At 42.9% G+C, this 25,623-nt stretch overlaps 1 protein-coding gene across 4 annotated transcripts in view; it reads left to right on the forward strand.

The window, feature by feature from the left end:
* KLF7 (KLF transcription factor 7) overlaps positions 1–25,623 on the forward strand; it is a 106,280-nt gene that overhangs the window by 45,334 nt on the left and 35,323 nt on the right. Inside the window, exons 3-10 of one of the 4 annotated variants that reach the window (XR_015698742.1) lie at positions 3,875–3,998; positions 10,861–11,256; positions 11,901–11,985; positions 20,081–20,171; positions 22,630–22,824; positions 22,993–23,221; positions 23,498–23,704; positions 25,036–25,198. Coding sequence is in view for 1 of the 4 variants with exons in the window: in XM_087731507.1 (XP_087587633.1) it covers positions 3,875–3,998; positions 10,861–10,912 (176 nt within the window). In the remaining 3 variants the exon portion in view is untranslated. Of the gene's footprint in view, positions 1–3,874; positions 3,999–10,860; positions 18,964–20,080; positions 20,172–22,629; positions 22,825–22,992; positions 23,222–23,497; positions 23,705–25,035; positions 25,199–25,623 lie in introns of those variants that run through there. The other 3 variants (XR_015698741.1, XR_015698743.1, XM_087731507.1) reach the window with 3 other exon arrangements.

A 25,623-nucleotide genomic window follows, 5' to 3' on the forward strand; every position in this document is an offset into this window, starting at 1 on the left:
AGCCGGCACGGTTCACCTACAGACGGGTTCAGGCCACAGGACCAGGCTGCAGCTAGCCAGAAATAACACCCTTCAAATGCAGGCGGTGTGGATGTTGGGTCCTGCATACCACTGTTTCACAGATCGCCTTTACTGCGCTGCACTGCTCTCTGATGCATGTGGTGCCCAAGGAAACTGGAGTGTGGTCAGTAAGCTTGAAATCACTAGGTAGCGGTCTCCACCTCGCGGGGAAAAAATTAGAAAAAGCTGAAAGCCACTATTCTGGGTTGGTTCTAGAAGATTTTCCATAAGCAAATGGTACATCGTTTTAACACTAGTCCTCATCTTAGAAAATTGCATAATTCGCTGCTTGAACGTGTGTCTGCATTGCTGGCTGCCTGCCCTTCCCAGGTGCGTTTGTGGATGTGTGAAAGCTGAACCACGGTGTGGAGCACGTTCTGACCTGAAACAGCTGAGTATTTAACAGCTGCATATCTGGGTATCGGCTCCTCCATTGAATGCATTTCTATAAATGTGGACTTACGGATTTGTTTAGGCACTGCACAGATCCTTGTGTTGAGTAAAGGTGACTTAAGGAGTAGAGCCTCCTTCCTGGGAGTGGCTGGCAGGCATGAGTTTTAAGTGCGGTTATTAATTTTGAGGAATTAGAGCCTGAAAAAAAGTCAGTGTGGCACAGCTCCGTGATGTTCCTGTTTTTAATTGGATTTTGAAGCTCATAATTAATTTGTTAAAAAGGAGGAGATCCTGGCCCCGTAGAAGTGAGCGAGAGTTTTGCCATTGCCTTCAGCAGAGGAGGATTTCACCATCTATCCTTTTATTCTCACTAATCCTCTGCAACAACAGAAGAGCAGCCTGGCACGTGGGAAGGATCCTTCCCATTTCTTCTCCCTGCCGTTGCCAGTAGTGAGGTAGGAAGACCCTCCCCCCCTTCTCCATTCCCACGCTTCCTACATATGTACACCTCGGCAAGATAGGCTTTCTTTTCATCTTCGGGTAAGGTGAAAGCAGCCATTAAAGAAACAGTTTGTTCTTAGCCTTCACGTGCAGAGCTATGGAGGTCTCTCTCCTCCTGCCCTCTCATGTTTTTGAGTAGCAGCAGGAGGGCGGGAAATCTAACCTCTTTGAGGTCTCTGGGTCAAGGAGCCGTCTGGCATGGCTTTAAAGGTCACTGTGCTCCTTTGCATTTATCTTGTGCCACGTGGAGCACTGTATGCCAGCCTGCTGTCTGGAGCACAAAGAGGTACTGTCTGACATTTGGTGGAACGGGGCTTGGATTACAGAGGAAAAGCATCTGAAAACAAAACTCAGCTCAGGGCTGTGCAAGGCCAGACCAGGAACACTTGAGAGAGGAGCCCCTGCAGCAAGTAACAGAGAGATGTGGCATCCTGTGGGTTTACCAGTAATCATGCTTGGCATTTCTGTCTCTCGTAACCTATATATAGCACTGTACATTTTCAAAGCTCTTGACAAATGTTAACAAGCCAAACTCAGCTTCAATCCTAATAGTCCTTGTTTCACAGAAACCCCAGGATGTTTTTCCTTCACCCTTCTGCTCTGTAGGCAACTATATCCTTCAGACTGGCTGTACCTGCCAGATCTGGCTGAGCAGTTGTCTTCTACATTTGCTTTGCAGCGTGTGTAGCAAACATATGCTGCAAGGCGGTTTGTCTGCCTTGCTGTCTCCACTCTAAGGTAGGCACTAGAGAGCGTCAGAGATCCGAGGAAGCTGAATTATCATTGAGGCTTGTTTACTGACAGCTTTTAAAAATAATGCATGAACTGTTCAGACAAAACCGGTGCACCATCATAGACACGACCAGGGCTGGGGAAATCCCTTTTCTCTGAGAAGAGGAGAGCAGATGCAGTATGCCAGGTAGGATGTCAAGGGCTGCAGGGGGGAGAGCTTTAGTGTCTGGGGCCAGCACTGGTGGCAGTGTTTGAATTACAGTTGAGTAACCAGCCCAGAAACAAGACACCAGCACTTGGCTCACTAACAAGTAGTTTCTTGCCTTTTTTTTTTTTTTTCCTGAAGAAATCCTATTTAAAAAAAAAAAAAAGAACAAAAGGCAAGTCTGCAGAGATAACCAGGCAGGCACAGTGTAAGTGGGGTGTGTTGTTGTTGGCTCAGTCCGTTGTCCTGTTGGGCATTTTCCCGTGGTGGACTGCGGCACACAACAGAGACATCCAGGCTGGCCTTTCTGCACTCAGGGACTGAGGGAAAAATGGACATTTTGGCGAAGTTTTGCTGGCTGCTGCCCCCTCTTCATTGCTTCACCCCAATGAATCCTTTAATTGAGCTACTGAGCCAAAGAAACTTCTCCGAGGCCAGTAAAATGGCTCAACTCCAGTTAACATCTCAGCCCACTCTGCTGTTGTCTCTGGGGCGGATGACCACTGTGCAACAGAGCCGCCTGTGCAATAAGAAGTCTGCAGAAACTCACTCACTAGAGAACAGATGTTTTTTTCATGTATTTTGATGCAGTTCTCTTGCCCTCTTCACTTTTCTTGCTCTTTTGACCTCTCTAATTTGTCACCTTGAAATGCATAGGTCTCCCATATTCAGATCTCACTCCTTTACTTGCTGAATAGACACGCTAAATATAGAAATCTGCGTCTCTGCACTGAGAAATTTGTCTGCCATGTCCAAGTGATTGTTTCTCGTGACTGGCATAGAGAGGTCATACAGACTGCAACTTCAGTTTGGGCAGTGGTGGGATTTTTAAGATCACTTTCTTAGCAATTTTAAGAACAAATAAATAAGTAATAATCCCTTCTCTGTTTATAATTCCCAGCTTAGAAGCTTGGTAGTGAAAGTGATTTCTTGTCTGCATTTACTCTCAACTCCCTCCTCTTCTAATGCATCCATACGGTGCTGACTGCATGGGGAATAGTGGCATGGAGTTTATATAGGAGGAGATGCACTGGAGCATTTGTTCTGCAGGGAAATGATAAATTTGCATGCACACAAATACGTGTGCACTGCATAAGAAAAGGGGAGGCATGAGACCTTGGAATTCTCCATCAGAAGGTATTAATGACTCCACGGATGCTGCACCATGGCAGGCTTTGGTCCACAGAGACTGGTTTACATTAGAAGATAAGTAAATGTGAACACAGCAGACGAGAATCTCTCCTGTCTTATCACTGCACTGTTTCACTGCCTTCAGTGGTATGGGTAATGTTTTGGGGCAGAATAACAGCTGATAAAGGTGTAGTGCAAAAAGCCTGGAGGACCAGCTGATTTAAAGAAGACAACATTTCTCCTCTTGCACTCACTGTGCTGACGCATAATTTCTTGAACCAAGGAACAGTTTTTGTTGTCAGAAGCAGCTAAAGAAGGTGCAGTCCTAGGGGGCAGCGGGCATGAAAGCTTGAGGGGAACACATCTGGCCATGCGAGGGGTAAATGGCAGCCGGGGTAAAGCATGCGATGCAATGGTGGTGCTCACTCTGGAGTGGTGCACGCCTGCAGTGTGTTCAGGTGTTAGTACAGCCACTGACAGGTACCACAGTAATTCATCTGGCAAGGACAGAGTGAGCTGAAAAGCTGACTGAAAATCAGGCTCCAGCCACACCACAGGACAGGCATTTGGGGATGTTCTGAGGACTTCTTTGAAGAGTAATTGACTGGTTTTGTTAGAAATGGGAGATAAGGTTGTGCAAGAATTTTAGCAGCAGTAAAATTTGGGCTGGATCCATCCTCAGTACAATGCATCATAAGCCCTAAGTTGTTTCCATCCCACACTGGCCATGAATTGTGTGACGGGCTAACCTGCCCAAGCGGGGCAGAGGTGAGGTGGGAGGACACAGGGCTTGCAAGTTGAGTGCTCAGTAATCCTGCTGCCACGCTGACTGTTCTCTCCTCCCCTCTGCAGGTGAGAAGCCTTACAAGTGCTCGTGGGAAGGGTGCGAGTGGCGTTTTGCACGGAGCGACGAGCTCACGAGGCATTACAGAAAGCACACGGGTGCAAAGCCCTTTAAATGCAACCATTGTGACAGGTAATGCGGCCTCCTAACATGGTGTTCAAGCAACATGTGGACTTTGTGAGTGGCATGGAGCCGCCAGCTCCCTGAGACAAGAGACCTGGCTCGCAGCAGAGGGGCTCCTTCTGGCCTCCCTCCTGTCCCACTGCCACAAACCTTGAGTCAAGGAGGGACACTCTGCCCCTGTCCTCTCTGCCTCAGTGACCAGGTGGGCTGGCAGAGGGGGAATACTTCCTAAGCAGCCTAAGCTGTTTCCATCCCACAGCACAGAGAAAGTCATGGGACCAGGTGTAGGTCTGACTGAAACCTGCCAGTGGCTGTTGTGGGCACAGGATTCGGTCCATAGGGCAGCTGTTCTTAATACTCTCAAAACAGAGAAGTTCAGAGGGCCCTGGACCACTTCAGTGATGGACCTCTCAACAAAGCATCTCCACAGCTTTCCATCTCCTAGTTGTATGAGCCTGGTGCCCTCACACAGGCAGAGCTCCCTCTACCTGATCTGCTTCAAGGGCTACCCCAAGCACCACCGCTGGCTGCCAGCGTTTCAGTAGAGTGGTCATCAGAAGCTGATGGGCCCCAAAAATACATGGGTGTACAACTGGGGCGATGGGGACCGTGTGTGGCTGTTGCACCACAAATCTATAGGAAATGTCTAGGAGAAAAGCACTTAACTTCTGTACAATCATTGTCTTCTCTTACCACTGAGTCCAGGGCCCCATGCTTCCCCAGACGAAACAGAGGGGAGTCAATGAAAGACAGCACAGGGCTTCATTTTCAAAAGCACAGGAGTGTTTAGGCACATCTGGCAATTCAAGTTCGTGGGGTTGTTCTGTGTAGGATCAGTGATCTCTGCACATTCCTGCTAATTAGTGAATCTTTTCCTACAGTTTTAAATCTCAGCCTTGACATCTATTTGATGTGGGAAATACCCTGCACCTTCATTCTATGTGGGCCCAGATTTAAAAGTCTGACAGGTGCCAGGGTTCCTGAAGAGCCTGTCGTGCAACAGTCCTCCTCTGGACACTTAGAAGTGAAGGGCCAGTTTTGCCTGGCAAGCTGAGCACCCAGCAGCTCCCAGTGAGAGCCATGGTTGCTGCTGCTCACTGCCGATTCTTTTTTGCAGTCCTCACTGCTTTAGCTGCTTGAATGAATGATGAGCTTATCTGAAAAATCTGGTCATCCTTGCTTGGTGCTGAGCATTTTTGAAAGCTGGGTTCTTTGAATTCAGAAACAAAACGAAAAGAAAACCCTCCTCCCCATCCCCAGTCCCAATCGGTAAGAAATTAGGGTGGAGCAAAAGCAATTACCCCTGTAATGACTCTTGACAGCACTGACAGGATCGAACAATGAACACTTCTCCCCCTCGTACCCCCCCAGCCGGAGATTGGCAGTGCCCTGGGTGAAACCTGGATCCACTATTGAGTAATCAAATAATGTGCTTGCATCTGAACATGTTATCCAGCTAATCCTATTTATATATATTTTTAAAAGAGGCTTAAGAAAATTACCCATCTTTTTAATGCAGCACTAAGGTTCCCTGCTCTGATAAGGAAATATTCTCTAATACAATAAAGGCTCTAGGAAGCCTCTGGGTACACCAGACCAGCAGAGAACATGCGTGGAGAGAGGATGTTTGGGACATAAACAAGGGACCCCATCCTTTTATGGGAAGGAAATTTGATCATTTTCACATCCTGCCTTTCCAAGAGCTTCATCTCCTTGAGTGCTCTTCTCCCCTTGTCTCCCCTCTTCCTGTCCTCCTTCCCCCACGGAGGGCTTCCTCTTGGGTTATCTTTTGTTTTATCCCTGGATTATCTTTTGTTTGCTCAGAATGAGGGACAGGATAAGCCAAGTAGGGACCTCTGGAGTTCTGCTTTTGTATAAGCACCTCTGTGGAGGAGAACAGTTATGTTCCCTGTTTTAAATGTAAGGCATTGCCTTTCTCTTTTCTTTCCTCTGAAGAACAAACCAACCGTCCTGGCCCCACGAACACACACACACACATACACACAAGGCCCCAGGGTTTCTGTGTCAGACAATATTTTTAGCAGAGATCTAAAGAAATACAGTCAGTATTTTCAACTCCTCAGTCTCTTTCAGCCCTCTGTTAAGTATTCATTCTTCTCCCTCTATGTATTATCCCTTCCTACCTAGATTTTTTCTTTGGCAGCCAATTCAGTCACTGCAATCAAGAGAGATATTCCTGCAATCATCTAATGCATTTTCTGCTCTTCAGCTGAATCTATAGATGAAGGAAAAATATTTATTAAAAGAGTGCTGGGGATTGTGGACTGTTAAACTCCATGCACATACCATCTGTGTATGGCGGTAGGAGACAGATTTGTCTTTACTCTCCCAGTCAGTTGTTGCAAGCTCGTAGAGTGACAGTGCCTGTTCTTCTTTTGGCCCACTCTGCCATACCAGTATTTTTCCTTCTTTTCTCATTCACAGATCTGTCTACTACCACCTATTGCAGATGTCACCTCAAGCAAGCACTGAAACATGTGCCTAAATCTGTCCTTAGCTATTCAGACAGACTTCTAATGTTAAAGACGCTCCTTCCTGAGCCAGGGTTCCCAGCTGGAGAACCGTTTCTCCGTATTTGAACTGCTGCCCTTTATGGCACCCACCATTATTGGCAGGAGTTGTAGTCACTCCCTCAGACATCCTGGCTTGCTAAACTTTAAGGAGCCTTTTAGAGCTACTTTTAACAACACTGACGTAGCACAATATATATGCCTGTTGTTGTTCAGAGGTGAAGGCCATACCTTGGCAATCAGAGCATGAACGTGTTGATTCAGATAGCAAAGAAGGGGAATGTTGTGGACACAGTCTGGCTGCAGTTCCCTTTCCAGGCTGTTTTCAGATGCGTTTGTGTCTCTGACCTTCTGGGCGACATTGGAGGGGTATCTCTGTGTACAGGTCAATTTTAAAACAAAAGAGATAAGAAGACATGATTCTCTTCTCCTGCCGTCCCAGCCTTATTGCAACACCATGCAGCCCACAGATCACAGTGTTAGTTATAGCTGGCAAACTACCACTGGTTTGAGTAGCACCACAGGTACTGCAAATGGTGTGTAGTTTGGTGGCAGCAGGGGAGAAAGGAGAATCGGCTAAAGTGGTGCGGAAAGCAGTGTACAAGTCCCTGTTGCCTTCCAGACACCAGAAGTATGCTGGTTATTAGCATTCCCCAGGAATTATGCTCTTCAGAAACACAGGCTAGGGTTAAGTTCCTCACACAGTGCAAGCCCTCAGCACTCCAAGGGGAAGAGGATGACAGGGTAGTGGCACTCACTTGTTCTGTGTAAATATGTGTTTAGGAGATAGCAGCTTAGTGCCAGACTATTGGGGTATATATTCCTCTGTGTGTGTGCGTGCGCATTTTCCTTTTTGACAGTAAGCTAAGATCATACTTAGTTAGAATGAACACATCCCACAGCAGAGAATCCACAGCTGGTAAGAAAGATGGCTGAGCAATATATTCTCTTCTCATCGTAGATATCTTCCCTCTTTCTCCTGCAGAGGCTTCAGTGCCGAGCAGTACTGTGTTGCTAAGGAGATAGACCACGAAGAGAAAGAAAGGAATCATGTTTGGGAGCAGGGAATTTATGTATCAATCGCAACTGTAAGACTTTCAGAATTAGGGTATCTTATTGTAGCATAAACTGTCCTTTCTAGGAAGAGCTGAGCTGGGGGAAGGATGATGGGGAAGATTGTGACGGGCCCATGTACAATGTGCAGAGCTGGTCTGGACCTGGAAGAGGTGTAGAGCCAGAGGTGTGGAGCAAGGTCTTGTCTCATGGGCAGGACTAGAGACCAGCAAGCTGCTGTTTATTCATTTGTGAAGAAAGGAGTTTCCCTTGACAGCTTATCCTGCGGAGCCTCTTCCACTGCTGCCTCTAGTTCCAGAAGGAAAAAAAATGTGTCCACTGATCAACAGCTTTTTTTGACAGTGTGATTTAGCTGCAAAATTTTGTAGGGACTGTTTTACTGTTGAAAATAAATGTCCGCATCCACCAGCCTTACCAAGAGATAGAACTAATCAAATTAGTCAGCAGGAGAATGTGAAGAATTAGTATTATACCATTTTATTAGCTATAAATTAGGAAATACGGTACCATTTTATTAGCTATAAAAATATTCGAGGGCTGAAAAATACACTAGATGCTAATACTGTGGTTATTGATGTGAAACAATGTATTGAATCCATATTTTTAACAGATCTTGCTGTGCTGTGACTCAGCATATATTTTCCTGGGTTGCATCTATAATAGAGACAATCGGAGAGGAAAAGCCGTGCTTGGGTGGTGGTCTTATGACTAGTCCTAGACTGAAGTGCCAGCTGGTGCATGTCTTTTTGGCAGCCACTCAAGCTGTTGTTTTGTTTTGGCAGCCCTTGTAGCCAGAGCATGCTGCTTTCTCAGTTTAGACTGACGAGAGAGATGTTGGTCCAAGGGTGTATTTTGGCACCGTAGGGCTAGAAAATTCTAGCTGTGCTGAGCCTGCTGTGTTGAAAGCCAGGTGTCCATTGTCAGATTCGCGTCTGTCTCGCTGTGCTTCATGTAGGAGCTTGGAGGAATGCAGGCTCCATCCTATTTTAAAGTCTTTCTTCTTAATTTTTACACTCTGAAGGTATTAACCCCCTTGTAAGCTGCTACAAATCAGTAGAGAACAGCTGACTTGAGCAGAGCTATGCTCATCCACAGAAGATGAGTATCTAGCTTTTCTTGCAAAAGTCACTTTCTTCTGAAGTTTCTTTGTCTTAAAAATGCACCTCTCAATCACTCATCTCTGCATGTAGATGCAGATGGGTTGCTCGTGCAGGGGAATACTGCCGGCGGGACAGAAAAAAGTCCCCTAACTATTTAAAATCTCTTCATTTTTATAGTTCTTCTCTTTCTCAGCCTTTCTCTGCTTAGGGTGTTTACCTTTAGATTGAGTGTTCTGTTTTTTATCTTTGGTTTTTGGCTTTTTTTACTAAGTAGTTCAATTCGTTCTTTTACCACCTTCTTTTTTGAAAAATATAAAATACTCAACTACTGCTTTTTTGGAAATACATTCAGTGCCCATGTGTGAGCTATCCAGATTCTCACAATAAGCCATTCGGATATTCTTCAGACCGATATTGGTGGCTCTTTTATACTCTAAATCTGTGGGCCAGTGAAAAGACATTGCAGGCAAGTCAGTTCTGGAAGTAGCTTTTCATGATGCCCTCGGAGCCTACAAAAACAGTTTACTCAAAAGCCACAGATATGTGATTTTTGTGTAATATTTATAATAGATATGTTTTGCTATTAGTAAAAATAAATGAGCCAGTGTCTTATGGGTTAGGGTGGAAAGAAGGCAAGCCAAGATTTGCAGGGAACTTGGAAAACTCCCATTTTTTAGTGCTCAACTTGAAGCATCTAGTGGAAGTGAGGGTGTCCGAGTCCTGCCGCTTCGACAGTCAGGCTTCATTTTAGGGCTTTGGTGTAGGCGGCCAGAACCACTGCCCGCTTGTCCTGTGGTTTGCTCTCTGGTGCCATACGCATCTTTAATGACACTGTGATGGTGGGTGTGAAGTGGGTTGGTGCTTTCAATCCCATTTCTAATGGGTATGAAGTCGAAAAAATATTATTGCTTACTGGCAGTCTTGATAAAATGGGGTATATATTGAATGGCAGGGAAGAAAAGCACTTGTCCTCCTGAGAACTTATTCCCCTGATCACTCTGACAATATCTTGGTGGTGTGAAGTGCCTGAATTTGGGCTTCTGTTCCTGCTGCTGTGAGTGCCCTGCAGCATGTCTACTACAAGGCAGCTGTTCTAGAATATTAATTCCTGATTAACTCTTTGTGGGGTTGCTCTTCTCCTGGACTCAGTGTGTTTTATTCTGAGTATCTTAACCCACTTCCCAAGTGGGTGAAGTAATTTCAGAAGGCAGTCATAAGCCTTTAGAGAGGGAGTTAATCAAGAAGAGATGCTCCATTTCAAATTCATGCCCTACCTTATTCTCAATTAACTGCATGTTTAGACCAGCGCTAAAACTCAACTAGTTCTCTAGGGTGGCTGCTCTTAAGTCTGTCTCATCAGCATCCATTTACATGTTGAGAATGTCAAAACATTATGTTTTCTTATGAGGTGGAGAAAAATTGCTTTGTGGATAAAGAACAGAAATTGAAAGCTGAAGTCCTAGCATTTTTTTCTAGTTTTACCACACTTCCTGTGTGATTTACAATTTCCTTGCCTTCTCTGTCTCTCAGTTTTCACAAAATAGGCATAGTACCTTATCTTCTGTCAACATCCTTCAGGGAGATAGCATTCATCAACATCCACATATTACCACCCAGATTCCCAATAGAGAGAAAGGGAGAGGTATGTAGCCTGGCGGATTGTCAGCCTCCAAACTCTGAGCCAGCTTTCCTTCCAGTTTGGAATTAGAAATGAGAATTCAGCTTTCAAAACTGGCATCGTACTTCAGTGCTTGTTGCAGGTACTGGGCACTTGAGAAAGCTAGTGTTTTTTTAAATTGGTGTTGCTGAGTGCTCAAGCAAAATTGACTTGTTTTATCTCATTTTTTATATGCACACACACACTTATACTAAATATTTGATTTTATACTACAGGTGCATAGATGAGCACTCTTCCCTGATGTTTGACTCAGTGAAAGAAGAGGGAGAGAGAGGAGCAGAGAAGGAGTAGTCTGTTTAGCTGCCGAAGAGCCAGGATAGTTGGCCATCTGTAGTCACAGAGGTCAATCACACGGGGTTTGGTGGCGATCCACGGATAATCTAAGGAATGTCTCTAAACCTGGATATATATTTCCTCCTGGAAGGAGCAGGAACCCTGTTTTCCCAAATCCTGTATTTATTTCATTTCCCACTTGCTTTATTTTGCAGGTGTTTTTCCAGGTCTGATCACCTCGCCCTCCACATGAAGAGACACATCTAAATATCAGTCAGCTTGGCATGGATGTCATCTGAGCTAAGTGTTGTGAGATGAAAGTGGAACTCCAGTTACAACGTGCTGCCTTGCAGGAGAAGAGAACTTGATCACGTGTAATCCTCTGTACAGAGACCACACGCTCACACTGTCGTGCACCCAGTTATACTTCAGTGCATACATTGGTTCTTTATGCCTTGCCCCAGCTGGATGGAAGAAGATGCAGGCGAGGAAATGGTATAGAGGTGAAGTCAATGAGAAGGAACAATTGCTTACAGTACTTCGTCCCTCTTGGATTTGTTTCCTGTTTTTGCCAGTGGAAATCAAAGAAAACAGAGGAGGCTTCCCTGCAGGTGGACGGCAGTAGGAGGGGCTTATTTAACTTGCTTCTCAGTGCAACTCAATAGGAGAACATGCCGTCTTGAAGTTGCATATTTGTAGCACTAACTTTCTTTTTAAATAGATGGGGGGAAAACAATGACCTAGAAAACCAAATCCCAGTTTGGTAGCCAAAATTAACCTCTTGGTTCATTTGTTCTTTGTCTGCAAATTCCTAATGTTCAGTGCGTCAGACTTCTCACAGACACTTTGACCTGTCTTGGTTTTGGTTCTTCTTCCTAGAACTGAGCTATTGAGATCCTTTTAAGTCAATACCAGTGGCCTTAATGGCAGTAGACTGTGGAGTGACACTTGTGACACAAATATCCTCTTTTTGGCCTGAGTTTATGTCGACTTCACGGAGGACTATATTTTTGTTGGTTGTTTTTGTTTTAATTTTTGTTTTGGCTATTGCACAACATATGCACTAGGGACTCTGGAAGCTGCTGCCATGATGGCTAAGTGGCCAAGGGATAAACCCCTGAGAAACAGCACCTAATATCTCTGTAGGCCTCACCTTATTGCCATAGCTAGGACTTCTTGTTTATTTGTTGAACAAAAAACTTTAAAAGCTTATTTGGAAGCTTAAACATTTTTTTCTCTTTTCTCCATGAACAAGTGATCTTCAGAACTCCTTGTCTTCACCTGGATATCAGTCTGGGACTGGCCACACAAGCATGACTACAGGATTCCTTCCACATCATGTGAGCATGTTAGCCACAACCCACAGTGACTTAGTGATGAATTATGTTGCTTTTTCTTGCTGTTCTTCTATTAACCAATTTAAAACATTAGACTTTTGTTTGTGTAAAGAGCACCTGCAGACGTTTTAATTTAAAGCTAATGTTTGTTGAGCATCTTACACACACAAAAAAAAAAAAACCAAGCCAAAAATCCTACTCCAGTCTCTGAGTGGGAAATCAAGAACCTCTTCCAAGTACAATGGCGTCATTCAGCATTAGCCTTTTAAAGAAATTATCAAAGTCCTCCTTTTCCATTCATCAAGTTGATGCTGTAGCCCACTCCAATATGAAAAAATGTAACAGCGTGAACGGTGAAGGAAGGGTTGGATTTTACATACAGCAGTGAGGCTTTTCCAAATGATTGGTCTAAAGTATTACTAACCTGGAGGTCCATTTTGGCCTACTGTGTGAACCGTCAAGGAGAAGTGGAGGTCTCATGCTCACCCTTCAGTCCTATTGATAATTTGATTTCGTTGGCTCAAAGTGGATTAAAGTCTTCATTACAAAAGAAAAACAAAAAAATATATCTTACCATAACTTGCATTTGAAACTATTTGGCACTGGCCCTGGCTCCAAAGACTGCATTTAGGACCATAAAAATGGCCTATGCAAGCAGGCAGGTGGTGATTAGGTTGTATATTTTGTATATTCTGGGACCATCCCTACAAGATGTGTCTAGAAATGAAACAAAATGGCGCGTGGTCCACAAATGGTTGCTGCTCTTTTATACTGTATTAGCCAATTGCCCTTCTTTGACTGTTTTGATTCATTGACTGTTAAATATTTCCCTTAATTTATGTTTTGGGAGGTAAAACTGTACTCTTAGGGGAAAAAAGAACAAACAAGAAAATCAATAGATGTTTAAGAGCCGTCACCGGGATCCTTGGCACTTGAATTCTCAGCATTTTGCAACCTTTGGTTCCAGTGAGAGATTGAATTTACTCAAAAGATGCTGTTTTTCCTCACAGTTTTCGCAAAACACTGTGACTGTCAACTGAACACTTTGGGGACAGGGGGGAAATACGATGTCTGGCCCATATGGCATGAAATATGGGCCAAAATCGAACCATCTTTTAGGGACAATGTTGTAACATTCGTGGTAAGAGCATGAGAGAGAGCAAGAGAGAGAGTGAAAGAAAGAAAAGAAAGAAAGACAGAGAGAGAGAGAACGAAAATTTAGTTTATTCCAAAGATTTAAAACTAACCGTATATGTGTATGTATATATATGCTTATATATATGTATACATTTAAAAATTGCGGAGCACTGCTTGCTGACAATCTCGTATTTCTCTACTTCTGTATTTGCATCCTTTTTGTGGCCATTCCACCCAGCTGTTCCACTGGGGCTGAGGGCCCTAGAATCCAATTTGTGTTGGAATATATAGAGCATCCTGCCAGATGTCTAATGGGAACTGAAACCTCAGCTGTGTGAAACTGTAGAGCATCCAGTCAGTGCATTAGATTAAAAAAAGGATAAGAGAATCCTAGAATTTCATTACTGTAGTGTCCTAAAGTGTGTGCTCTCAAACCCACCACTATGATATTCATTGGCTGTGAACCTGCATAAATATCCTCCTTTGACCTCTGAACACACCTGCCTTTAGACATGCTATCAGTAGTCTACAAACCTTAATTATTAAGTGACAGTTTAAGTACCAGGCTCTATTTAAAATGGAAAAAAATCAAGCAAGACTGCTTATTTACTTCCATTTGTCATTTATGGTCTCATTGACATCTTATTTAAATATGGCAGAACAAGGGCCCCATGGAAAAAAACCATGCTGAAATGTCTGATTATTTTGTTCTAGAGGCAGGGCCTACATCTAAATCATGGATCCAAATAGCCTAAAAAATATAGAGAAAAGGGGGATAAGAGACTTAACCAGATTTCAGATTTCTCAGGCTCTCTCTGTAGCAGGTCTTGAGCTCTGAAGCCAAATTTTGGGCTTTGGGACCATCTCTTCTGTTTATAAAGGGAGATATTTTTCACCTGTATACATGGTGTACTCAGTCAGTCTCTGGACTTCAGTTTTTGGGTGCTCCTGTGCAAGTGTCTTAGTCATTACTAAAATTCTGAACCATAGCTGGTATTTTGTAGAAGGAATCTCCATTTTGGAAAGGCATAATTAGCGACACATTCCAGGATTCATTTTTTACAATGACAAGTTTTGTTTCTTCGCAGATATTTTAAGCTGTGCACTTCAAACTTGTGTAATCTGTTATAGCTAGATCCTTTTTGGGCCTGTGTCTCCTTGCTAAAGTTGTACAGTTGTCCTCTATTTGTAAACTATGAGTAGAAACAGACTAATGAGGAAAGGCTAATCCTCTCTGTAAGGCTTCTTGGAAGCAAAGCTATGAATAGATGATTTGGTGACAGTTGAGGACTGAGTTATCCAGCTGTAGAAAGGAGAAGCTTAACCATATTTCCTTCATGCTAGATTTATGCCTATTTGCAAAAGAGAGGGCATTATAAGAAAGTCACATTGCAGTTTCCAAGGCCATGAAACAATAGGATGAGAACAAATGGAAACACAAGTCTCACAAAATGGTGTACATAGAGGAAGCAACTAAAGCAAATGTGAGCTTTTGTGACTAGCTAAATAATATTTTGGAGCAGAGCAGTCAATCATAGAATCATGCAAGTGGGAAGGGGCCTCCAGAGGCCGTCTTGGCCAACCTCCAACTAGAGCTGGTTGCTCAGGGCCATATCCAGCTGAGTTTTAAATATCCCCAGGGATGGAAATTCTACAACCTCTCTGTGCAAGCTGGTCCAATATTTGGCCACCTTTATGGTGAAAAAGAAAAAATTAAGAAATCCATGTGTCAAGTATGAATTTTCCATGTTCCAACTTGTTTTCATTGCCTCTTCCACTATGCACCTCCAAGAAGAGTCTGGCTTCTTCTGTACACCCTCTGTTAGGTATTTGTAGACAGCAATAAGATCTACTCTTACCCTTCTCTTCCTAAGGCTGAACCTGTCTCTCAGCCTCTGTTCATCCATCATGTGTTCCAGAACCTGATCTCCATGGTGGCTCTCTGCTAGACTTGCCCCAGTATGTCAATAATTTTCTTGTAATGGGGAGACCGAAATCAGACAGAATGTTCCAGATCAAGACATACTTCATGTTACAGTGTTGATATAATGTATTTATTCTGGATTTTTCCATTATCTAATTGAGACAAGCTATACTCTATGACAAGATTTGGAAAACTGACTTACAAAAAATCATTTAAGAAGCACCACTATAAAAATTTTTCTGATTTTTCCTGAATCTGTGTATAAAACTATGCTTATAGAAATATGCTTTCTATACTGCCAGCTTGAGACCTGGCAAGCAAAATTCTGTTTTTCCAACATAATCATGGCTGTTTTACCTTAAACTAAAAGAATGTATTGTTTCACTCATACTATATTGAATATGAAGACACATGATGCTGTATTTTAGTAACTTTTTAGACCAAAACAGTGCTTCAGTGCATCTTTGTTCTGTTTGGTTTTCCCTTTAGGAGATAAAGAGCAACCTAAAATAACACATGTATTTTATAAAGATTGGTCTAACAGAAAAGGGGATTCCAGAGTGCAGAGTATTTTTCACTACCCCACAGTTGTTCTTTTTCAATAGCCAATACTCAGTCTAGAAAATTATATTACCTGGAAAAATTGGCAAATGAAGAAGAGAAAGGACGTACTGAAATCCTAGATTCTTTTAGTGTCTTGGACAAGGCCCTGAGCAGTCTGATCTAACTAAACTGTTTTTTAAACGGAGGGTTGAATGAGGTGACCTCCAGAGGTACCTTCCAACATTATTTTTTCTGTGTTTCTGTGATTCATTTCAGAGCTCTCACTGATTAAATGTGTACTGGTTGTAGTTCTTCCCAGTCTTGTGCTGGCAGAACAGACTGTAGGACAGGTCTGTAGGGTTTCTCTCAAACTCTGAGAGTTTCATCCTTATTAAACTTCATAAGGCTTCTTCGTGAGGGAGACTTAGAGAGGAGGAAATCCTAAAAAAAACCCAAACCCTTAGGAAACCAGTTTGAAGCAGTATCATACCATGAGATGTGTCACAGCTGCAGGGACCAACCAGATATGGAAACAAGTTTGCTAGCCTGGAAGACCCATGTGATGTCTCAAAAATGGTTTCCAGGACCTGAAATGTAAGCCAACATATATTTCTACAAAGGTGAACATTAAATTTTTTTTTCATTCATTCTTATTTTCCTCAGACTTTTTGGAATTGGGTTTACTGTATTTTTAGGCTAGCACATTTTCACTTAATACATGGAAAGCACTGACCAAACACAGATGAGGAAGAAGAACCTGAATGCAAGAGGAGCCCCCAGATCCTTGCTTTTGGAACTGTTTTAACTTCAGGAGTAAAAGGATGACTAATCACTAGGGTGTATGGCTAAAATAGAGTTGATCAATATGATAGTTGTTGTGATTGAGTGTATCTTATCTGTGACCATTCTGATACCTACAGAATCAGGCTTCTGATTCCTCCCTCATTTTTACGTGGCCCTAGACAATTTGGGCTTTTTAGCTGTCTCTAACACAAAGGTTGCTCCTCCTATTTAACATAGTTTGTTTATCTGTGTACAAAAGAGGTCATAATTGGTGCTTTTGACAAAATTGATGAAAATCCAACTTGCTTAAGTGTTTCCTTTTCTCTGTCTGTTCCCTTAATGTGTGTCAAAATCTTTACATTTAAAAAAATAAATAAAAGAGGAAAATTTTGTAAATAATTTAGTGTTACTAGGCCAGCACCCAGTGGATCAAGGGCTTTTATTCTTGATTTCATTCAGGACTTGGCACATCCTGTCATTCCATCCAGTAAAACTGTTTTTAAGCTTTCATATCCTGAGTGACACCTCTAACCCAACACTCTTTTAAAGTACTTTGTGCTGATTTCAGACAGAATTGCACTTGCAAAGATCCCCACATACCAAGAACAAAAACAATGCTTGACAATAACTCTATTAACTCTGTCTTGAAAAATGAAAATTATTTCTTCCCCAGATACTACAACTACTCATTGACAGGTCTTGCCTGTCTTTCATTAGGATTAAACCGATGCCTTCTTGAATGGTCATTTCCAGATCAAGCTTGGATATTCTTCTTCCTTTTGTCACATTTGTGTCTCTTTTTATTAATAGTTTAGGGATGACTACTGCAGTCTTTCTCCTCCACAGCTCTACACTGGCTTCAGTGTCAAGATTTAGCTTGTAAGAACTGTAGGATCTGGCCTACCAGGTACTAAGATCTGTCTCGTAAAGCTGAGGCTTTCCTCCTCCCTTAGAGGAAGAAGTCCAAGAGATACTCATGCTATATAAGTTATATATATAATGATATAGTTGTATATATAAATTATATACATAAAAATGTGGAGATGGGGGGGTTGGCTGTCTTTATCACCTCAAGAATGGGTTTCCCTACCTGAAAACTTTCAAACACAGGTGTCATTTTTCAAACAGGGTTTTATAGTTTTCCTTAAAGCTTGTTAATGGCATTTTTGGTGTAATAATTGAAGTTGGAACTCTTCACGATTTTCAGAATGAAAGCTTTGATGATTTTTTTTAAGTGCTTTGGTCCTAACTTCTATATACTGCCAGAAAACAGGTCCTCCACCCTGTCTCTGTGTGGGTGTGGATATACAGCAGTATACCGTGTATACCTACACAGAAGAGGAAACTGAGCTACTGACTTACAGTTTGTAGTAGCCAACCGTGCCTATTGCTTTGATTTAGGGAGGGCACTTGCTGTTGCCACTGCATTTTAGGAATCATGTCAGCTTCTCTAGGAAAGTTTTCAACAATGCTGGGAAATACATGTTGCTGTGTACTGTGAATGAGTAGGCTGCAAATTTGGGGATTGGGAGGGGAGGTGGGAAGGGGGGGGGACGAGGGCTTAGCATGTACACACTAAAAGTGAACTAGAATGGACAGAAAGGTGACAATTTTAGCCTTTATTGTTGGGCTCTCGGGGAAATGAAAAGCTAACACGCAGTCCCTGGAAGGCCTGATGGCTGAAGGGCTGATCTTTACTTTATATTTTGCAACATACATTTTACCCGTCACTCTGTATTTTAAACACCAGGCCTGTCAGATTCTGGAAATAGATCAAAACACTGGTTTAAACACTACTTTGTTACCAAGGCCATGTCTCTACCAGGGAAGTTGCCCTACGTTAAAATATCAGCCTAGTTAAAATCACTTTGTAGCTGCACCTGTTGCTTGATTGCCTGGACTGAGTTTGCATTGGCATTCTGTGCAGCTAAGCTGAAGCATAAGAAATGCTTCAACCAATTAAGATACCTCTACAGGAGGGTTCTTACACCAATTTAAGTACCTGGTTTTGAAATCACTGCATATAAACCATGTCAGCTTTTCTCTTAGAAACAAGGCCTTAGTTTAGCATGTCTGCTCATCTACTTGAAAAAAATAATAATGCAGGCTGAGATTTTTTTTTTCTTGCTTTGCAAAGTGGCCTGTTTTCTTTCTTGTCCTTTGAAACCTTTCTTGCTCTCTACTACACATTAGATTTTTGTTTGGGGATTTTTTTTTAGCAACAACAAAAAAAAGTATGAATGCTCCCTATTTAAGAAAAAAAAACCAACAACATTGCTTGAAGGACTTTCATTTTGCACTATAATTTTTCTTTTACCAGATGTGTCTGACAAGTGCATTTTGGAGATGCCCTCGGTCACGTTCTCTCAGGCCTACTCTGGTATTTCTAATATATCACAGAAGTACCCAATCTTGTAGCCCTCAGTTCTGCCTTTTTTTGACATTTTATTTTTTTTAAGCTTTTTATATATATATATATAAATATATTACTTTGTCAGTTTTTTTGCTGTACAAAAAGTCTTAAGATTTAAGAATATTATTTGTATTATATGATGGTGGTATGTTAATGTTACAAAATTATTAATGAAGAAAAAATTTATTTTTGTTACTGGTCTGTTTCATAATTCTTTTTTAAATTGGTATATTGTAAGATATCTATGCAAAAATGTTATGTGACGCATTTTTATTTAAGAATGTAATATGTGTAATAAACAGTAGAATGTGTTTGGCCCGACAGTGTTTAGTGTGCCTTGTATATTATTTCTTTTTTAAAACTTCTGTGAACAGGGAAATGGCTTTTGAATATCAGTTAAGGCTATGGTTCTGTAAACAGTTACTGACATAAAATATATAACTTCTAAGTATGCTTTAGCTTATCAGAATCACATTTTTGGATTTAAATAATTCATTTTTTTTAATGTGTTTTATAACAGTTCAAGTGTTGCTTACATTCATGCTGCATCACATGTTGCTTTTGGAAAAGATGCTGAAGAAGGAACTTCTTATTCTTAAAAGCTGACCAGATTTGGCTTGTGATACTGCTTCTGTTGGAGTCAGTGACTTCTGTTATTTGACAGTTTACACCGGTTGAAGATTTCAGCCAGTATTATTTTTGTAAAAGACAGAACACTTACATTGCATTTTCCATGCCTAGCTTTAAAACGTTTGTCAGTCAGTGGTCAAAATAGGACTAGACTTCGAGGCTCCTGAGCACTAGTGCTATGCTCTAGTCTGTGTACCAGGCTGTCTCGCAGGGGTGCAGTATTGTTCTCTTTCCCCCGCCTCAGTCATTTAGTCTCCCTCTTTAATGTCTGCAAAATTGCAAGCACAATTGAATCCACCTGGATGCTCAAGTACTAAAAATGTATTTAGGCAGTAAAAACAGTCATTCTGAGCACAATTACTTTGCAGTGTCATGGCATAAAACGAAATTACTTTTTCAAGTCAGGCCGGTATCTCTTTAGGTTTTTGCTGTCTTGTGCTTGCACACTACAACCACCTCAATGGGCATGGCATATGAACATCCTATAGGGCTCATTGGATGCCAACTTGCTAACTTTTATTTCTGGGACAACATGCCTCACTTGCCCTGTTGGGAAACTTGCTAGGACTGTTTATGTCAGACAGACAGAGCGTAGGATTCCCCTCCTGACATCTGCATCTAGAAGCCAGATGACCATTCTAACCTACTCATTTATACTCTCTCTGTAGCTAATGAAGAGACACATATCCAGAGGTGACTCACTCCAGTTGAATGAAAAAGGAGCTGAGGTCATGTCAAGCATTTCTGGAAAGCTGCATGGTAAGTTGGAAGACAAAAGTTCCAGTGATGCCCGTGGCTGCTCTGGTCACTCAGGTTGTACTAGATGTTTGATGACGGACATAATTTGTAGTGTTTGGGTGTATGTTAACAAACAGCTCTTGAGCACTGGAAAAGGGCTCAGCACAGGTTAAATTTTGGGCTTATGTTCCAAATGGTCAAAACTGCACAGTGCTCTGGCTGCTTCAATGTGGCAGTGATACCTCGGTGTCACTCTTACAGAGCATGAGTGAGTGAGCGAGGCAGTCAGTTGTCACAGAGCTTTTGGCATCCTACCATGAAAATACAAGCCTGAAAAAATTGGTCTCTTTGTTGTAGATTGAAGTATTTGTATGATGTAAGTATGAATGGAGTTATGTACGACACGTAATCTGCAAATAGAACTTTGACTTTATAGCTTTTTTTCTCTTAAAGACAAGGTCCAGGTTCCTTCACTTTCTTTCTTCTTTGAAAACCTCTGGAAGCTTTTAGCATCTCAGCTACCTTGAGCTTTCTGACAGTTACATGTCTGGATGTCTAGGCAAAGATATTTCTAGTGTAAATTAGTCCTCTGCTCTCCACCTGTGAGAGGGAGTTCCAGAGAGCTCTGGAACAACCTTTTTGAAGGAAACTTTGGGGCAGCACAGCTGGTTCTTTGACCTGTATTCAATTGGCATGAATTGGAAGGAGGATTATCAATTACAGGTAAACATATAACCAGTTTGTTTTCCAGGAACTTCCAGAAAACACAATGCTTTACTATCATACACTTCCTCTTAGAAGCAAATAGGTTATTAGCCTTCAGGAATAGCTGTCAGACAATTCCCCAGGCTGGAGGCCAGGGAAAAGAGATACTGTGAAAGAACTCCTTCCCTCTGAAATTGTTCAGGCAGCACACAGTCACGCACCTTGGGCAATTCACACTGTCGGGGTGTGGAGTTCTCTACGGAAAGTAAAGAAAAATTTATTCACTTCTAGGGTTAGACTGCATATGACTATCCTATTGAGCTCATCTGATGCAAACTCATCATGTGCAAACTTTGCATGACTTTTCAGACATAGTTCCTCTCCATCAAATCTCAGCTGAAGCAGAGAAGGGCTGAGGAGTCCTTACCCCTTTCTCAAGCTGTAGGAGGCTGAGCGACCTCAGCTCTGCAACACGTGGCTATCTGGTGGGCAGCTTACTCTTAACAGAGGAGGTTGCCAGATGCATTAGTTTCCTCAAGTATCTTTTCCAAGCTACTTGAGCTGAAAAAAGAAATAAGAAAAATGCGTCCTATGAAACTTACAAATGTAGATTTTTCTCCTCTTTTTTTTTTTTTTTTTTCATTTTTGGCTCACCTTTTCCTAGTGAGAGTAAATAATGAAAACAGAATTAAAAGTGATTGAAATGAGGGTTTGCCACCAGAATCATGCTATTTTAGTGCTTTTTTACAAATAGTTGTAATGCTTCTGGGTTTAATTCTTTTTTTAAAGATGTCAGTCAGTTTGGTATGAAATAAACAGTTTTTCATGAACAATTTCTGACCACCTGAGTGGAAGTCTTTCCAGAGGCCCAGTTGCAAGCCATGTCTGCTGACTGAGAGCTTGTGTGCCTCATCGTGTACCTCTGTGGTGCTGAGAGCTGACGAGGGTTATTGGAACTATTGCTTCTAGGGACCTTCTGTGTCTATGGCTTGTCCATTGACTTCAGTTTTCTGGAGATCTTTTGTCTGAAACTGTAAGGGACACATCCTATTTTCAGAGACCTTTCCTCATGTACCCCTGCACATGGTTTCACATTCATTGTCTGCTTATGTTCTGGCTGGTTAATGTTCAATGATGGTGAGGCAGTAAAAGTGAGCAAGATGAAGCTGTGCTGTACCTACTTCATCCTGAGTTTAAAATTCCTCAGGGCTTTGGAGGCTTTTCTGAACTCAGTCAAATTTACCTCTATCTGCTAGATTTCCCTTGGAGTTTTTGGAGGCGCAAAATTAACACAAGCATCTCAAACAGGTGGAACAGGATAGTTGTATCTCAAATTGAACTTGAGTTCCCCAAATGATACGGAGTGTGGACTAGAAACTAGAGTCCCAATCCAGGCAAAAGCCTTCTGGTCCAAGGCTACTATCTAATATTTCTAATTTACTGAGGTAATCAGAAGGCACTTTTCCCCTTGGGATCCAGTCTAGCTGGTATTAGCAAACCTAGGACCAGTACTAATCCCATAAGTAAGTAGAAGTATAGTTGAGTGATACCATTTTAAAAGTATTTTGGGATATTCAGGAAGGATCTTTGAGAAATAGGAACTTCCCTGCCCTTCAACAAAAGCCTCTTACCCTTTCGACAGAAAGCTGCAAAATAAATACAAGTTCCTAAAATTCAGTGACGAGAACCTTGGCCTTCTGAGGTGAATATTTTGGTCCCTAAAATATATGTTTCTTTCCATCTCTTTACTGTGACCCTGAAATACTGTGACTAGCTGATGGTGCAGGAAGAGCTGCTACAAGGAAGGTAATTTGGAAGAGGAAAGAGGGCACGGTCCTTGTAATCAGAACAACGCCTAATGCTCTGGGAAACAGCGAGAGCTGCCAGAGTATAACCCCAATACAGTTCATGAGCTGTGGCACAGAATGGAAGGTCTCAGCTACAGATCTTTATCTCCATGTAAACTCACGTGAGTAGCTCCAAGGCATCACCACAAACACCCTGAAATCCCAAGTAACTGTTATTAATAAACCTTAACTGTTTCTCTTCTGCGTTTATTTTCTGAAGCTTATCTTGCAAACATTTCCCTAAATCCCCTCAGCCCACTCTGAACCGCCTCATCTCTTTCCTTTTTCAGGTTTATATGCTGCCAGATGACAGTTTCCCTTCTTAGCCCGAGACCATCATCACCCCTTTACATTTAACTGATGAATTGATATTTAATGATTAAATAATTATTAAATGATAAATTAAATGTTCTTCATTGTGAAGGATGAGTTACAGGGAGCTAAAGCGATCACTGTTCAGACACCCGAGAAATAAAATTGTGGCTGGGTCACTGTGCACCTCAGAGAATATACGTGCTGGTGAGTCAACGGTACGACACCCGAGGACCATGTGTACTTGTCCAGTATAGTCCTCCCCTTGCTCAGAGACCCCATCCCTAAGAAGTGAGTTAGGCGCTGCGCCAGGGCCCCAGCGCAGCACAGCCCGAGTTAGGAGAGAGGGGGTGAAATGCTCTCCCCCAGTCTGCTGCCCTTCAGAGGGGCAGGGAGCGAGGCAGGGGCCTCGTGGGCCGCTGCATGGCCGAGGCCCTGAGGAGACGCACGGGGCCCCTCCAAATGGTGCCTCTCTCCCCTCAGGTCTCCCAGCAGCAGCTGGCCTGTCCCCTCAGGCACCTGTTGGCATCGACTGCAAGTGCCAGCTCTGCTCAGGGCACCCTGTCCAGCCGTGGAGGAACAGGCCAAGGGAAGTTAGGCATGTCCCTGAGCAACTGGAAATGGCGGCAGCGACAGCAGGGGCTTTGAGGTTGAAGGGAAGCGCAGGAAGAAATGTTCTCCTCCCGTCAGGTGGGTCCTTTCCCGGCACGTGGAAGCCATGCCACCCTCTCCCCGTCCCATGCTTCACTGTTTTGGGGTCCCTCTTGCAAAGCTGGCCAGGCTTTCCGCTGAGCCATGAGGGTTTTCTTTCCACAGTGCTGGTAACCAAAGAACATAAAATGCCGCCATGTTCTTCAGGGTGGGGATTGCTATTAACCCCTTGTCTCCTTTTCTCTCAGCATTTGTGATGCTGGGTACCTGCCCTCCTGAGCCATGGCATGGATAAAACCCAGCCATCTAGACATCCACGGGTCGCGTTTTCATTAGTAAACTCAGCAGGGCCATAGCCCAGTTGTTTGTACTGTTAAATTGCTGGTATGGCCCTGCCAGACACCCTCTGCAACACCGTCTGGGTATGGCTCAGGGCTAGCAGGTGCCCAAATGCATCCCAGATATGGGTACTGATTTGGGAGGTCATGTGGAGAAAGGTAAGAGATTTCAGTTGTGTGACACTTAAGCCATGCTGAGCCAGTCAGCCTCAGCACCAGAGAAGGCCACGGGTGCATTTACTTGTCCATATGAACACCACCAGTGCTCCCATTCCCTCCAGCAGCTGCTGTTGGGCTCTTTTGATGACCACAGCTGTCTGTGAGGAGAGCACTACTGGCTCACAGGAGCTGTGTCACTGTGATCAGGTGTTGCCCGAAATTAATTGATCTGTGGGGTGAGAAGGTAGCTGTGCTGCTCTCTGAACACAACCCCTGGCAACCAGGCCGCTCCAGCTTGGTGCCTCAGATGCCCGCCACGGCACAGAAGCTTCAAGATGGTGGCTGTGCCAGCAGTAGGCCGGGATGGCTGCCAGGCTGGGCAGGCCTCCTCCTTCCCCTGCCGCTGCATGTGCTTGGTGATACTGGCCAGTGGGAGGTAAGCGTGTGCTCCAGAAGGAAGCTGGCCCACCATGGTGGGCAGGCAAAAAAAACATCCAGAGGCTGAGCAATTTTGTTTTCAGCCCCTGAACAAAAGACCGGTCCCTGGGTAGCTGCTGCCTGATAAACTTAAGGAGGGCAGTTTTCCCTTTGATGTTAGTGAGAATTACATTGTACACATACCAAGGGGAGAATATGCCCCTAATTAATTGGAAATCGCTGGCAGTAAGTCACTGTGTCAAGGGGGGTTTTGTCACTCGTCCCTCACTCTTCAGAAGGGCCCAATTTCCACAGAGGGAAGGACTTGCTTGGAAGAGGCTTGAACAGATGAAAAATAGTCAACAACTCTGAGAAAATTGCCTGTATATTTGTGTCAGTTTAATAGAGAAATATACACTCAAATTTAAATGCCTTCTTGATTTATTTTTTTAACAGAAGAGAAAAGGATGAAGAGGATGCTGGAGACAAAACATGCAAAGAAAACCTCAGCCCAACTTTGGTTTTAAATAGAGCAAGATGTTAGTGGAGCTGTATGGCTAGGAACTATACCAGGATTTGGAAGTGCCAGATTGTACCTATACCACAGCAGACATTTTAGGTAAATTTAACTAAATATCATCATCTTGTATTGGCTCAGTTTTAATGATGTGCACCCCTTTTTCCTCTGTATGCTCCTATATAGCACAAGTATAGTATGCCCATGGAATTCATTTGCTCCATGGCTCTAGCAGACACACAGCAAGGTGTTAATATCTGCGTAAGACATTTTGCCTGGGTGATTCTGCTGTGAAAGGCTAATGCCGGTTTCCTCTTTCCATGGGGAGAGTAGAGATGGTCCACTTAATAGAAGTTCAAACATTAGCAATAAGCAATGGGGAGAGGATTTTTACTGACGGTAGCCAAGCCCAAGGAGGACGGTTTGAACTATCATTTGTTATTGCTGAATTCTGTGCTAAATCCAGATTCTAGGAATTTACAGCTGAGTCTGCAGAGCACTCAAGTTGACTTTGACAGCAAGTTGGG

This window comes from Nipponia nippon, unplaced genomic scaffold, assembly GCF_047370975.1.
Source record: "Nipponia nippon isolate SJK-2023a ecotype South Korea unplaced genomic scaffold, ASM4737097v1 scaffold_5, whole genome shotgun sequence".
In the NCBI taxonomy this organism is placed as follows: Eukaryota; Metazoa; Chordata; class Aves; order Pelecaniformes; family Threskiornithidae; genus Nipponia; species Nipponia nippon.